Below are 15,210 nucleotides of genomic sequence, written 5' to 3' on the forward strand. Positions count from 1 at the left end.
TCAAAATGAATGGAAGGACTTCATTGTGCAACTCCAAAAAACAAGATAACAGCATAGGATGATCTGAGATAAAATGAAGGACACCTACAAGGTGTCTTTTGTCAAGAGGCAGAAATTAACAGTGATTGCTATAGTTCAAATTGGCAAGAACAGTGGCAAATGCTGCAAGTTTTGACATTTTGCATATGGCACCCACCTACAAATTACCTGCACAGGACAAATAACAAGACCAACAAATAATGTAACCCCTGCCAGCACCTATGGATCTAAAAGGCATTATCGTTCCTTAACAGAGAAGAGCGTTTTTATACCCAAAATTCCAGAAGGTGAAAGGAAAGGAAAGGAAGAGAAATGATTGCCCATGTGGTGATTTATCAACACACCTGTATCTAAATCACATTCTGGTAAGAACAGGCAAGGAAGTCTCACTGTGTCCCTCCACAGCACTTCCAGAGTGCCTAAAACACTACAATGCTTGGGCAGGGATATTGTCACCCTGAAAACTTCATCCAGAGCACAGTCCCAAAGACTGGGACAAATGAGTCTGCCAACAAATCTGGAAATTTCTACCTCAGCCAGGAGAGCAAGGTATGACAGTCGTGAAAACTCAGCTTGATTCCCTGCATACCATGGGGTCACACACTGGGGAAAAAACATACAAATAAAATATACAATGAAAACCCACCACAGAAGCAAAATGAAAATACAAGTTTCACTGAATCCTGTGTAGTATACAGCATGTTTGAGATACCAAAATGTAAACAAAACTTTGGGATCCTTCCAGGAGAAAAAAAATAAAAATAAAAAAATAAAATATGCAGCTTCAGATCCTGAACTGAAAACATAAGTTTACACAGAAATGCAGTGATGTTTCAGTTGTTTGTAGGTATTTTCAAAGGTACCAATGAACACCATATGCAGCAGCAAAACACTTCCACAAGGCTCCTAAACCCAACAATGACAGCCCAGAAATTCACCCAGACATGTCTAAGTAAGAGACACTGAGCAACAGCTGAGAAACAAGAGGGAAAAGGACTCACTACAGGGAGGAAATTAAATCTGTTTAGGGTGGACAGAAGGAGACATATGTAATATAAATACTTCCATGCCTTCACAGTGATGGATAGGGGTGGAGGGAGTAAAACTGCTCAGGAAAAGCAGCTGTTGGAGTGCACTGGAAAGTGACGTTATTGAATTTACAGAAATTAACAACTGAATAGCTCAACAACCAGGAGGAGTCACTGGGAGATGAAAGTGAAGACACCATGCTCTCCTGGTACACAGAAACACCAACCAAAAGAGAACAGCTTTTTTAAGAACAGTGAAACTGGGGATGGAGATGTTTGGCTCATGAGATTAAGGAAAAAAACCCAAAGGGAATGTGTAAATAACAGAAAGTGCTTAGTAATGCTTTGTGAGGGAAAAAATGGAAATTAAATATTAATACAGGCCTATGACATCCTGGATCTGTGAGGAAATGTTCTAGGGAGACTAAGAGGAAAATATTTGGAATGCTCTTTAATTTTATCGAAATTCATTCATAAAGAGAAAACTTCTAAGAAGAATGACAGAAAAAATTCAAGGATTTAAGAAAAGCAGCAGTTTCCTCTGGAAAGAAACAAATTTGTACAACCAAGTAAAGAGGCAATGCTGCACCAAAGAACACCAACAAACAACATAAGTCAAATTAATATTTAAAACTGCTGAAGATAAGCGTAAGGGTGGAATTTAGGAGATTTAGGAACACAGTCCCTTCCAAAATTCAACAGGACTCAAAATCACCAGCTGACTGAGTGGCAGGGCTGCACATAGCCATGAATGGCAACAGCTTGAAAAGTGGGAAGGTGGTGAAGCAGGGTGTCATACAAAGATTGTGAAGATGCACACATTTGTTCACTTTATGCCATGCAGCACTGACCTGGAAGGAAGAGTATGTGGGAGGGTGAAATGTTCTGGCAATAAATTAAGCTGAAGGGAGGGGAATACAGAAGAGTTTAAGACTCAGAGAGATGCAACTGAACGTTCATGGAGAAGCTCAGTGAAGCAGACAGTGCAAGTCTTGTTCACTGCATGTTTAAAAACAGAGTGTGAACTTAGTCCTCTACCTGAATTCTGATTTCTGCTTAAGAACCTTTGCATTGCCAGAATGTTATGAGTGAGAGATAACAGAAACAAGTTTTGTGCCCTCACTGGCACACTCCAAAAGAAGAAAGCCAAGAGTAATCACAAAGAAAAGAAAATAAAGCCCTGGAGTAAAATTGCCATTTAAGGGATTTATACACCACTATTACCCCCCAAAAAAACCCACAAAAAACAACAAAAAGCCCACACCAAAACAGCAAAAACACCCACCAAGCAACAAAAAACCCAAACAAAACAAAACCCAAAGGTGTTGGTGGAATTTATTTTATTTCAGCATTATCTCTAAAGGCCACTTCTTCGATCATGCCAGACCAGCTTCTGTGAGGAAGACATTACATGTATTTCTAAGCCTCAGAAGAGAGCAATGAGAAAGGCAAGTGAACTATGCAATCTTGCTTATTCAGAGGAGGTGAGAGAGGCTACATTTGTATGTAACTTTATATTGTATTTGTACAATATATAGTATATTTGCATACAATATATTGTATACAAAAATTGTATATTTTAAAATATATTTATATTTGTATTTGCTCTGAAGTTGAGTGCACACCACAGCTCTGATTGGGACTGAGACAGGATAGAGGCTATGCATCTTCCTGTGATAATATCCAACTAATTTCCAAGGCACATAAATTTCACCTATTAAGAAGAAAATAACAAATATTTTTTATCTTCTGAATCACTTCCACAGAGAGACTCTCACACTGCTGCCTGTACAAAAATTTTGGAGTTTCATAGTTGAGCTCAAGAATGGCTACCATAGTCTGTAAAAAAATCTGAAAGCATTTGAAAGCAGCAGGAACTAATTAAGATTTAGGAAGTAGTAATATAATTGATGAAATAAGTTGTACCACAGTACTTCCATAAGAAGAAAAAGATCAGTCCAGAAGATCCCCATGCCCTTCTCTTTTAGAGTATCCAACACCACCAGAAATTCCTATTTGCTTGAACTTTCAAGGCAGGCACAACCCTGCTCTGCTGATGCTGTGATTTGGATCAATTCAGTACTCAGGAAATGCTTCATCATCCCTTGTTTTCATCTCTTCTCCCCAGAACAGTATTTCTTTTTCAGCCTCAACTCAATCTAACTTTCTGTTCTTTAGGTGACTTGGCTGCTTACTGGTCACATTTAGGCTGCACACAACCCTCTCATGGCAAACAGAATTAAATTCCATTGCCTAAATACAGGATTGCACTTAAAACTAAGATTTCTGCCACATGTCAAACACTGGGACCTCCATGAGCTTTTACCTATTTCCATAAAACACATAAAATAAGAAGTTTGTCTAGCTAGTCCTTATTATATTGAACCAAACTCAAACTTCATAAATGGAAGTGCGTTTACAGAAGAGGTGAACAAGAACAGAACTGGAAATAACTTTAGCAAGTAACTTAACCAATCTGCTGAAAGGATTTAGTGGTAACAGGCTCTCTTTGGAATTTAAATGTACAAAGTTCTGCTTCAACTGATTCTTCACTCAAGACAATAATCTACCAATCAATTTTCTTCTTTTTCGTCAGGAACCAAATGATCCTCATGCTACTGTTTCTTACTTCCTTATTTTTAAGGGCAATTAATCAGGTATTTTTCACATTTCTCTTTCTGTATGGTCCTCTACATATTTGTATTAGTACAAACACAGTGCCACAAACACACATATTTCTGTCACCTAAAGGCTCACTCTCCTCAAAGGCTTGAAGTGAAGAGGGGAAAAAAAAAAAATCAATTGATCAGGCAATACATATTGGCATTCTGCTCTAAAGCTGGTCCTGAAATTACAGTGGCAGTATGTGGGTACCAAGGATTCATTCTAACCACAGTGCTCAGGAACCTGAACTTGTGTGATTTGTTCTGGAGACCTCCAGCACACACCTTGACAATATTTTTACTGGCAACACAAAGTCCTCATCTCTGTCACCGGCTCTGAGCTCAGAACACTCCGGGCAGTGTTCTCAAGCACTTGTAGTAACAATGTTCTTTAAAGAAGAAATAAAACGAGCTACCTAAATGTCAAATCTTGGGCTGTCAAGTATGATGATAACACACATCCATTTCAGCACAGCTAAAATGAGCAAAGAAGTTTTACCTCTCTGCCAAGCACCAAATCCCTCCAGCACGTTTTAAATCAATGGGATAAACTGGAGTTTCAGGTGACAGGGAGAATATCAGTGAGCCTGACAGAGAGGACTGCAAATATATGAGAGTGATAGACTGCAGAAATACCCTCTTGCACACCCGTGGTCAAGTCACACCCTGAATCCCTTCATGCCAACAGCATCCTTTTTTATTCTGTGTTGAGTGATCACAAATTCCCCAGGCACAGAAGAGATAAGCATCTACCACTTTGTCCTCTATCCTAAACATGGAAACCAGAGCCAAGAGAAAGCAAAAACCTCAGGAAAGAAACAAAAGAAGGAAAAACAACCCACAATAGGAGTTGGGATATGTTTCTTTCTTTTCACTGTGGGTGCTATCAGGTAACTTCCTTCTGCTCCGAAGGAACCCAGAAGATGTTTCTTCATTTATTTCTTGATCCGCCCAATCATTTTTTTGTCTTCTCCCAATGCCAGGCAAGGCTTTCAGTGCCACAGCAATCCCATCACAGCAGGGTGGCCAGCTCCTTACAAGGCTGACACCAACCTTCTCCCAGCTGCATGGGTCCTGTTCAATCTCAGCTTTGCCTTTGCCCATTCAGCACGAGTGCAGAAAACAGCACCAGAGAAAAAGCACAATGAACAGCGAGATGACCCTCCCCTCAGCACAGCCAATGACATCTCCCTCTGTTCCACCAGCCACAAAACAGTTCTCAACATGCTACAGGAAAAGGCCAGAAGCCAAACAGCTCTACCCCAGTGGAAGAGAGCTACAGAGAACAAGGTCATCCCTCCAGCGCCTCAGGACCTCGGAACAGTGAGGAGTTTGTTCAGTAAAAGTGGAGGTGAACAAGTCCTGTGCTTGTTCCACCAGCCCCTGCCAATCTGATGAAGGAGAAAAGTCCTGCCTGATCCAGGATCTGATATTTAGCTTAACACTGACCACAAGGAGTAAGACACACACCAACAATTACCAGAGTCTTAAAAGCACTGTAAGGAAGCGTGGCTGCATGGGAAGGAGACAGGGGAAAGCAGGAAGTTGCTCTAGGTTACAGAAAGCAGTAACATTGTCTGGGGAAAATAAAAAAAAGGCAGTCTGCAGGTAACACAGGTTTATCTAATACTTGAGAGTGAGCATGAGGCATCACTCCTGTGGGGCACAAAAGCAGGGAAACAAGCAGAACAAGCAGACAGCTCTTTGCAGCCCAACTGTAACTACTAAAGCAGAGGCATCTTCTGTTCTGCAGCATGCAAATCACCATCTTGCATCCTTAACATGGATGCAATCCCTCCAACTCACCTGGCAATTAAAGCAATTAGCTGTTGAAGCTCTGCCTGAATTTGCCCTGCAGTCACTACTGGCTCTCTGCCCTTTCAGTGAAACTGCTGGGAAACAAAAGGGTCTGAAACTTCACAAGTCTTTGTCCAAGCTCCTCCTTCAAAAAAAAAAACCAAACCCAATGCCAGAACTAAATTCTGCTCTAATACGAAGTTTTCTGGCTGTGAGGACTGACCATTGTGATTTTTCACAGACAGCAGCAGCCATAAAACACAAAGACACACAAGCAACAACGACAGAGAAACAGCACCAAAGGGAAAGGGACCACCTTAGTAACTTTCTGCCCTGATTACAAGGTTAGAAAAATATCCCTTATCAAGAGTAACAGTGCACATGAGTAAAAATAAGCAAGTCAGCCACAACCCATGATATGGATTTAAAAAAACAAAACAAAACAGGAGAACCCAAAAATCAGGGTAGTATGTCCAACCATATGGAAAGCCTGTCTCTCTTCTGAAAGGTGGAAGGCAGAATCATGACTCACTGGCAGCAGATTAGTGGATTTTCTTGAAATGGTGCCTTGCTGCCCATAGTTCTCCTCTCATTCTGGTAGTACATGAAATTGCTTTAGCAAAACCTGCCAAAGGCCATCTGCAGCCTCCAGGAGTTCATCTGTGAGGCAGCACAGAAGAAGACACACAGTCTGATTATCCAATATCTACTTTGAAAAAGTGTACAGAAATGGGAGGGGATTTACAGTTCTGGAACAACAGCACAAGAAACAAGACTTAGTCAAGCAGTTTTGTGCCCAGCCTAGCTCTGGCAAAGCAAGCAGATGTATTTATATTTCAGTCTCTAGATGAGGCAAAGTTATTTTCCACTGGCAAAGGCTAAAGTTCAGGAAAAAAAAAAACTGGAACAGGGCACTAGATGTTTCACTTAGCAGTTTTCAATGCATTTGCTGCTGCAAGTAATTAAATTTAATGAAGATGTTGACATACCATGTACTGGGAGACTCAAGAAATCTTCTAGTTCTGACCTTACACGTGTTTTGTGATGTGTGCTGGTATTAATGATAGATCCTGTTTGGTTTGCACAACTGTGAAAAACATAATTACTGAGCTTCAAGGGCACACAAAAAGTGTGCTGCTTTCTACAGATCAAGAACTGGTGACCAGTAAAAAGAAATGGTCTTACACCCCAGCACCATGACTGAGGAGACATTAGAAACCACATCCAGATCTGTTTACCCTTGCACTTTGCTGCTTTATTTTGACAATTCAATATTCTTAAACACCAACATTTTAAAAAGCTGTAATTTTGATTTACTGCACACAGTCATGATACAAGGAAATTTATGAGGCTCCAAATCTGCCAGCCATGTGAATAAAGAGCAGTGCTTTGCTCTACACAACATGGTTAGGTCAAAGGAGTTATTTTCAAAAAATAAAGGGCTACTCCAAAAATCAATATAGCAGCCAGGGCAGTTTAGGGTAGGTGTTTCACAAGCTCTCAAGAAGCTTTTGCTGTGGTTGAAGGCACAACGTGAAACCATTCATCAATCTGTTGAGTCACTCTGCTTTATAGACTTTATGACAAGGGGTTGAGCTCATGTGTCTCTCCAGTTTGTGAGAGGAGGGCAGATCACCACCTCCACAGCCCCTGAACACAAGCACACATTTATAACAGCACTCACACAAGTGTCTGTGGCCATCTGCTTTGCCCTCAGCTGATGATCCTTCTGCACACCACTCCTGCTGCTGTTTGTGTTTTCTCATGTTCAGCCACAACTTTTGTGTCTCTGCCTCAACTTGCAGCTCCTTCTTATGGAAAGACATGGGAGCACTCCAATGTGCTGCCTTGGCAATGCAGATTTTGGGATTCTACTGCCTTGCCCTCAAGAGAAGCAGAGCTGGGAACACTTACCTGTGACACACAGAGCCCCACAGGATGACACCACCATCAGAAAATCCCAAAAACCCATTCTGGCCAGAGATTAACATGAATGCAAGCTCTTATTCTCACACAGGCTGAAATAACACAGAAGCAGACCTTGTGAGGAGATTCATCCAGTCCCCCTAGCAGTTTGTAGTATTTCAATTTACAAGTAACTTTTGCTGCTCAGGTTCTCAGAACTGTTAAAGAACATTTTAGTGTAAATCACAAATAAGTAAATTCAAACAAACAACCCAAACACTCATGCAAATATACAGCAAATCCCCACCATTTCCTTCTTGCAAGACAAAAAAATACCTGTGAACTATCAGGAGGACAAAAGAACATTTTACTGCAATGGCAACCTCAGTGTGTGAGCAAGAGCTGGACGCTACAAACCTATAGCCTCTATACTATGAAAACCAGAAAAACAGCACTCATGACCAATATTTTCTGGGCTTTTTTGTGACTGTAAGAAGAACACACACAAACCAAAATATCATTGCATCCCCCCAAAAAACCCAGAGTGCCTTACTTCTGGTTAGAAGAGGATACAGTGAAAACAGGTTCTTTATATATTAAAATATTGCCCAGCAGGCTAAGATGGGTACAATAAAAAAGGCAGGATCCTTGAATGATGTATCTGTAAAAAAAGCCTTCTCTACTGACTCATCAAGAGTGACTTCTTACACTACTGCCCTGAGAGAAGCACACACACTCTGACTGTTATTCATTGGACTGAAGAGGTTTTTATGTTTTCAAATGACAGCTGTCACTGGAATTACAGCTGGCAAGGATGGGTCTACACAAAATGTTTATCACCTTACTCCACTTTAGCTTCAGTTCCAAGGGAAGTCTATCAGGCACCCCAAAACACCTCTGGGATGGACAGCTGAGTACTCCAGGTAAGTCTGCTGCTACCAACACAGAACTGAGAGAGATGAGCCACAGAAATCTAAAATGCATCGTCCTCTTTTAATGAATGCATGGATCTAAAAGAGCAAATGGAATGTTCTAAGGAAGGTCCTCCAGGGAACAATTTTTGCAGGGAAAAGAAGCATCATGAAGTTCCACTGGGTTGCTGTCCCAGGGCAGCTCTATTCAGACATGCACTCTGCTACTACAATTCAGCACCCTTCTCCCTCTTCTACATTTTTACAGAGCTCAGCAATCAACAAGCTCTGCCAGCTCCCCAGATCTGCCCAAGCCACGCTCCTATATTTCCTGCTCCAACCACAATACTCATCCCCAGGCAGGAACAGCTCCTTTCTGCAGCCATTTCAATTACACCAGCCTGCTGCACACACGTGTCAACCTACAAAACAAGTTCCCTAACAATGGGACGCAGCCTTTTGTCCACCCCAGCCCAGGTTCAGTGCTGCATCCCTGGTGAATTAACTTTGATCACAGTTCACACTGCAGGTTATTCATACACACCCACAGACAAAAATACAGCCACTCTGCACCATGTGAGCCCTTCCTAATACTCCAGCTGGACCTAACAGTGCCTGCATTTCCTATTATTGGGACCTGTATTTCATCTAGTCCTGCACACCACCTGCGACTCACAGGCCTGGGCCAGAGGCAATGATTTATTGCCTTCTAAAAAGCCAAAAAACATGTGATGCCGTAAGAGCAGCCACCATTAACCTGATCTGCAGCCAACTGTATAATGTGAAAAAATTACTTAGAGCAGGTTATTCTTTCCTCAAGCAATGCTGAAAATGCTAACACTATTATTGTAACACCTGTACTTGTCTGACCAGCTCCCCAGTGTGTGGCTTCTATTATTGTCAAAGTGACTTAACCATTAACCCCGTTTAAAGATGATCTAGCTAATTGGGACAAATTTGGCCTTGGTCTCAGGCAGTAATACATATCTAGCTAACAAAGCCAACCCAATGAAATGCTGTTGTTAACAGAGTCATCGTTTTAACTACTTTTAGGAAGAGCTCTTAAAGCCTCAAAATTATCCTCTACAGGCTACAGCAGACATCCTGAATTTCAACTCCACTAATCAAGAGTTTGAGCTCCTAGGACAAGCAAAATAAAAAATAATAAAAAAAAAAAAAAGTAACCGAACCATCCTTCCCAAAACTGAGTATTGTCCTTCTGTATCTCTCCACACACCACTCACTAACAAAAGACTGCTAACACACATGAGAGGCTATGAGAACCACTGAAAACTATTCTCCACTTCTTAAGTCAGCAATGGAACATTTTATTTTAAAAGCAGAAAAAGAAAAAAACAACAATAACAACAACAAAAAAGCAGTAGAACACATCTCAAGATGTACTCAGCTTGTTGGCTTAGCTTAAGCTAGCACTAGCAAAAAAACAGTAGTTGCACTGTTCCAGACAACCCATTGACAAAAGGTTGCCTGCGAGCAGCTGGTCAAAATCTCTTGTTAAAATCTCTGATTCTGACCCAAAGTAACTTGCTAAATCACAAAAATATTTTGGTTTTGTTGCTTTGGTTTTTTTCTTTCCCCTTCAATAACGTATTTCTATGCTGATTATTTACTTCTTTCAATTCCTTTCAGCACTTTTCTGAACTTCTGTTCTTTCAGTCTCTCTCATTTCATTTTTAGTTTTTTTGGTTGTTTTTTTTTTCTGGTGAGAAAGAAAAGGAAAATAGGAGACCAAAAATGCTACAAAATGATCACTGATAGTATTTAACTCCCATCCTTAGTTCACCAATATCCCAAGCAAAAAAGAAAACAGCAAAATTCCTGCTGTTTAGCAGCTAGAACCACTCAAGCTTCTGGGAAAAAAAAAAAAAAGTATTTTCCCCTCTTTTAACACTCCTTCAAAAATTCCAATTCTTTGAACATCTCCAAATGTTCTCCTTCCATGTCAATGAAACTCATCCAGGAATTAAGGCTGGGGATTTTTTTTTTTTCCAAAGAAGAGATTTTCTCCTAACTGACACCAAAAAATGCCTCATAAGTTACTACTCAAAAAAGCCTTAAAGCTTGCTGTGATACTCCACACCACCTTGTCTATTTCTGTTTTCTCTGCTGCTTTCCAAGCATCTTCTACACACCCCTCCAGCACAAGGGGATTAACAGCTTTCAAAAGAATCATTGAAAAGGAAACAGTGCTCAGGTTCTCCTTCCTGCAGCTGAGTATCTGAAGGTGCTTTTTTGTGTCCTCTGTACAACAGACAACAATAATTACACTTCCTACTATTAGAGGTTCACACTTTAAGCTTAATCACGTGGTTTCATCAAAGTGCTCTACTCAGGAGATTAGATATCAGGAAAAAATTGTTCCCTGTGAGAATGGTGAGACCCTGGCAGAGGTTTCCCAGAAAAGCTGTATCTGCCTCATCCCTGGAAGAGTCCAAGGTGAGGTTCAACAGGGCTTGGAGCAACCTGGGATACTGGAAGCTGCCCATGGCAGAGGGGTGAAAGGAGATGATCATCAAGGTTGCCTTTCCAACCCAAACCACTCTACGATTCTATGAATATAAAGGAACATCAGAAGCATGGATGGAATTTGAAGATCCCTTTCCCACTGGCTATGAATAGAAATTATGAGTCTGAAATATTTCCTGCAATGTAAATCTCTGCTAGCAAAGTCAGCAGTGACATGTTCCAAAGTCAGCTGGAGCAGTGAGGGAACAAATTAATGTGGTATGAATTGGTGAGGACCTAAAGCAGATCACTTCCTACAACACCAAGTTTACTCTTGGTTTTGATGCAACTTCTGGTTTCCTCTTAACGACCAAATGAAGATGCTTTTGGTGCAAAGCTGCCAGCTGCAATTTGGTTGGCAATAAAAATATTAAGCGGCACCTTAGACAATTAAATTCTTGCTCTGAGGCACCTCTTACCATTAGAGTCCTCCACTTCTTCAGCAGGAGTGTGGTTCTTGGAGGTGTGGTGGGCGTGTGAGGCTGCAAGGTTGACAATGCGGGGTCTTGGTAGTGTCAGTGCTTTCCCATGCACTTTCAAGGAGTGCTCTTTCAGCTGGCTGATTGTCATGGTGGAAAATGAGCAGGAGGAACATTTGTAGGCATGTTCACCTGGGTGAGCGAAATACAGGCAAGTCATCAGCTCACAAAAGAAACAAAATGGGGCCCTCACACTTCTCTTACTGAACTTGGCAGTAAAATTCCCATGGACTCTTCAGCGAAAGACTGATCCCAAAGAACACAAGCTAGGCATGTCTCCTTGTTGGAACAGTCTGGAGTCTGTGGGTGTAGACACCTGCTTTGGACCAAAGTATCACTTTCTGGCAACTGCAGATCCTTGTACAGCGGCTGATGTCAAGAAAAACAGAGACCAGACTTTCAGCATGCCTGTGTTGCATGGTATGGGAAGAAAACAGACTCTGGGATGAAAATGGAGTAACTTAACCACGGCACTTCCAAATTTGATTGGGAGCACAGCAACTGGAAATGGTGAAGTCGTTTGTTTCTGCATGCAGCACATCCAGCGTCACTATTAATCAAGCAAGAAGGACACTACAAAACTCTAACAAAGGGCCCTCCACAAACAAACAAACAAACAAAAAAAAAAAAAAAAAAAAAAAAGAATTGTGGTGCAATCACATTTGGGAAAGGTTACAGTTTTCCTTACGAAAAACCTGCCATTAGGCAGCATCAGTCTTCACATAGGTGGCAACCAAGCCAAGGCTGGTGGAGACGGCACTGCCAAGTACAAAAGGGTGTATCTACCAGGCTGTGTGGAAGTGTGTTATGAGAAAGCACTAAAAGAAGTGAAAGAACAGAAGTAATGCACAGTAGTGGATTTAATTTTGAATACATTCCAAGCCATAGAGACAGCAAACAAGGGGAAACAAATCCTGATACAAGATTTGTTTTGCACGGAGGCATGGAGGCAATTGGAACACAAAGTGAAACTGTCCCAACACAAACAATGTGACATTATATACAGGTGCCAAGTTATTGTTTTGCAAGTGCCACTTCCATGTACAAGAGTAACACTGGCCACATATGAGTTGTACATAAAGTGCCAAAACTAATACAGGAGCGAAATATTCATGAACAGTAAGAGAAGAACGAGAGTTCTGGTAATGGATGAAGCAGAAAAAGCTTTCCACCTCTTGACAAATCCAGCAAAGAAGGTTCTCAAGCAGCACTGTTTCCCACACCAGAAATAAGTGAACCAGAAGAGAATATCAAAACACACGTGTTTGCAGCCATTCAGAGTAAGCACACCTGAAAGGATTAGCAACCACCCTTGACAAAAACTCCCACCCATCTTCCAGAAAAACCGTGCTCATCATCAGGACAAAACACAAACTCTTAGAACTCCCTTTTTTGGTGCATCTGAAAAAGAACAGATCACTCGAAGAGTCTGAAGTGGAGGAACAAAAAACTGCCCTGTTGTGTTTTCCCAAGTGACATTCCTCACCTGTGCATTGCACCAGTTACATATTTCCTTTTTACCAACAGAAATACATCATTTCCTGAGTAGCACCCACAACAAGTTGCTCAATGGACACACAGTAATTCATGGACAAAAGATATTCCAAGGTTACAAGATACCAGTGGGATACAGATATGAACCATCATGGCTTTGTCAGTGTAAGAAATCCCTGGGTGACAATGTGCACCAACCGTTAACTTAAAAGCACCACAAGACATTAAAGCAAATAAAGGATGATTACATACCAAGCAGCCTAGACACACTAATAAATATGCCCACTATTCCTTTCCAATGGACTTCAAAACATGAAAGGATGTGTCTGACTACAGAGGAAAAGCTACAGTTTGGCCCAACAGAAGTCTTCTGCACTTTTTTTGACTGCTAGCTTTGCGTCTCATTAAGTGATCATATTAATGCACATACAAATAAATGTAAGCATTTATGTAGTGGGTCTCAACACTTGATATGTACTCAAAGCACATTTCTGTACACAGAAACTGAACAGGGCCAATGCCATCACCCATTTCTGCATTTCCAGAGTAATTGCTGATTTAGAAACTGGTAACAATTTTAAAGTATTCCTCCAAAACACAAGCAAAAAAAAAAAAAAAAAGAAAGAAAGAACAGGTGAAAAAGTTCAGATGAAAACAACAGAGAGCCCATTTAGAGAAACTGTAAACTGTTCTGCTCCATGCCAAAGGAGATGGCACACACACTGGATGAAAAACAAATGCCAGAAACACTGGTACCAGCTGTCACACAAGAACGGATTTTGTAGTTCACTGAATTTTGATCCATACCCAGAAAATGAGGGAGAGAAGCAGACTGAGTAAAACACTTCAGGATTTTAAGGACTTTTAAAGATTTCCAGGAGATTTCAGGAAAAATTCAGAAGGAATGAAGTTCTAAGTTCTAAATAAATGGATAATGGGACAACTGAAAATTGAAAAAAAAAAGGTTACATAAGAGAGGTTCAGAGAACCAGCATCTTATTGAAAAACTGGGGAGTCTGAAGAAGTCAGGCATATTTGTTCAGTAACGAATATTTCTGAATTGACTGACTCAAAACACACCAAAGCAAAGCTCTGACTGAAAAACATACAAGCAGCTTTTCTGTGACGTGACCATTCATTTGGTAGAAATGGGACTGAGGCAGAAACATATCCATAAGCCTTTGGAAACCCTATTACCCAAACCATTGTGCAAGCACTTTCTAGGCAACCATGAAATTGTGTTCTTGTACAATGCAAAACATGGCCCTTTCAAGGGGTGTCCGTCCACTAAACCAAGTTCAGAAGCATGAATTCCTATAAAGAAATCAATGAATTACATCAAGAGAAGTGTGAAGTAAGTATTAGTTGCATGGCAGCTTTGGGTCTAAAAATCTGGCAGGGTCAAGCAAGGAGCCCAGCTGCATGACAGCATAAAGAAAACATTACTTTATGACTGGTGAAAATTAAGAACCATGGCTCCTCCATACAGGATGTGGGATTCTGTGAACTGGAGGAACTGCTGCATGCAGTTGGATTTCCTACAAGGGACAGAATGCCATGGTCTTCCCATACAAAAGGAAGGTGGCAAAAGTTAAGCTAATCTATGTTATCCATCCAAGCACAGAAACTGGCACAAGCTCTGTGAAACCCAAAAAAAAAAAGATAGGAAACAAAGTACACAAGACCATCAATCCCTCCTATACTTCTGTAGATGAAAAATGCCTTTGGATCAATGGCAACAATAATTTTATTTATTTTTGTGTCAGCAGACAGCTACAATTTTCTCCCCATTTTTCCATCTTCCTCCTCCACCCCAGAGTGTATGACTTTGAGTAAGCAAATAATAGAAAAAAAAAAAAAACTGTGGTCCTTTTTATCAGAAACTCCTGTTCAAGAAGTTTCTACTCACAACTTTTTGACAGCTGGGCTAGTTTTCAGGTTTTCAGACCGGTCACTATTCTGTTATTTGCATCAGAGTGCCTGTGTGGATTGCAAACCAAAGAATAACCTTTCAATGCAGGACGCATGACAGTACCAAAAGTCTACAGCCAAGGAATAAAGATGAGGAAATCCTGAGTCTCACTTTTTAATAATCAAAGGTGCAACAATTTCAGGTGACCTACTCTGTATGACAAATCACCTTCCCAATTCTCGTTCCTCAGAAGCATATCTTGCTTGCTTGCTTGTATGGATTCCGTACTGAAATACAGAGATTTGCAGGACAAATTTCCACGTTTGGTAATGCAATTTTGATATTCTCAGTCTGCTGCACACAGACCTGACTCCCAGTTTTCACAGGGTTTGGTTTTAACATGAAAGCCAGCATAAGACTCTACCAAAAACCAAGGTGCTGTTCACAGTCTTTTTC

General features: G+C 40.9%; 1 protein-coding gene across 5 annotated transcripts in view; it reads right to left on the reverse strand.

The window, feature by feature from the left end:
* Positions 1-15,210, reverse strand: part of ZNF462 (zinc finger protein 462) — an 88,083-nt gene that overhangs the window by 20,789 nt on the left and 52,084 nt on the right. For 4 of the 5 annotated variants that reach the window (XM_058825775.1, XM_058825776.1, XM_058825774.1 and 1 more), the window contains exon 7: positions 11,289-11,480. The exons of the other annotated variant lie outside the window; for it this stretch is intronic. In XM_058825775.1, the coding sequence (XP_058681758.1) occupies positions 11,289-11,480 (192 nt within the window). The remainder of the gene's footprint in view (positions 1-11,288; positions 11,481-15,210) is intronic. 5 annotated transcript variants of the gene reach the window in all.

This window comes from Poecile atricapillus, chromosome Z (assembly GCF_030490865.1).
Source record: "Poecile atricapillus isolate bPoeAtr1 chromosome Z, bPoeAtr1.hap1, whole genome shotgun sequence".
NCBI classification, from domain to species: Eukaryota; Metazoa; Chordata; class Aves; order Passeriformes; family Paridae; genus Poecile; species Poecile atricapillus.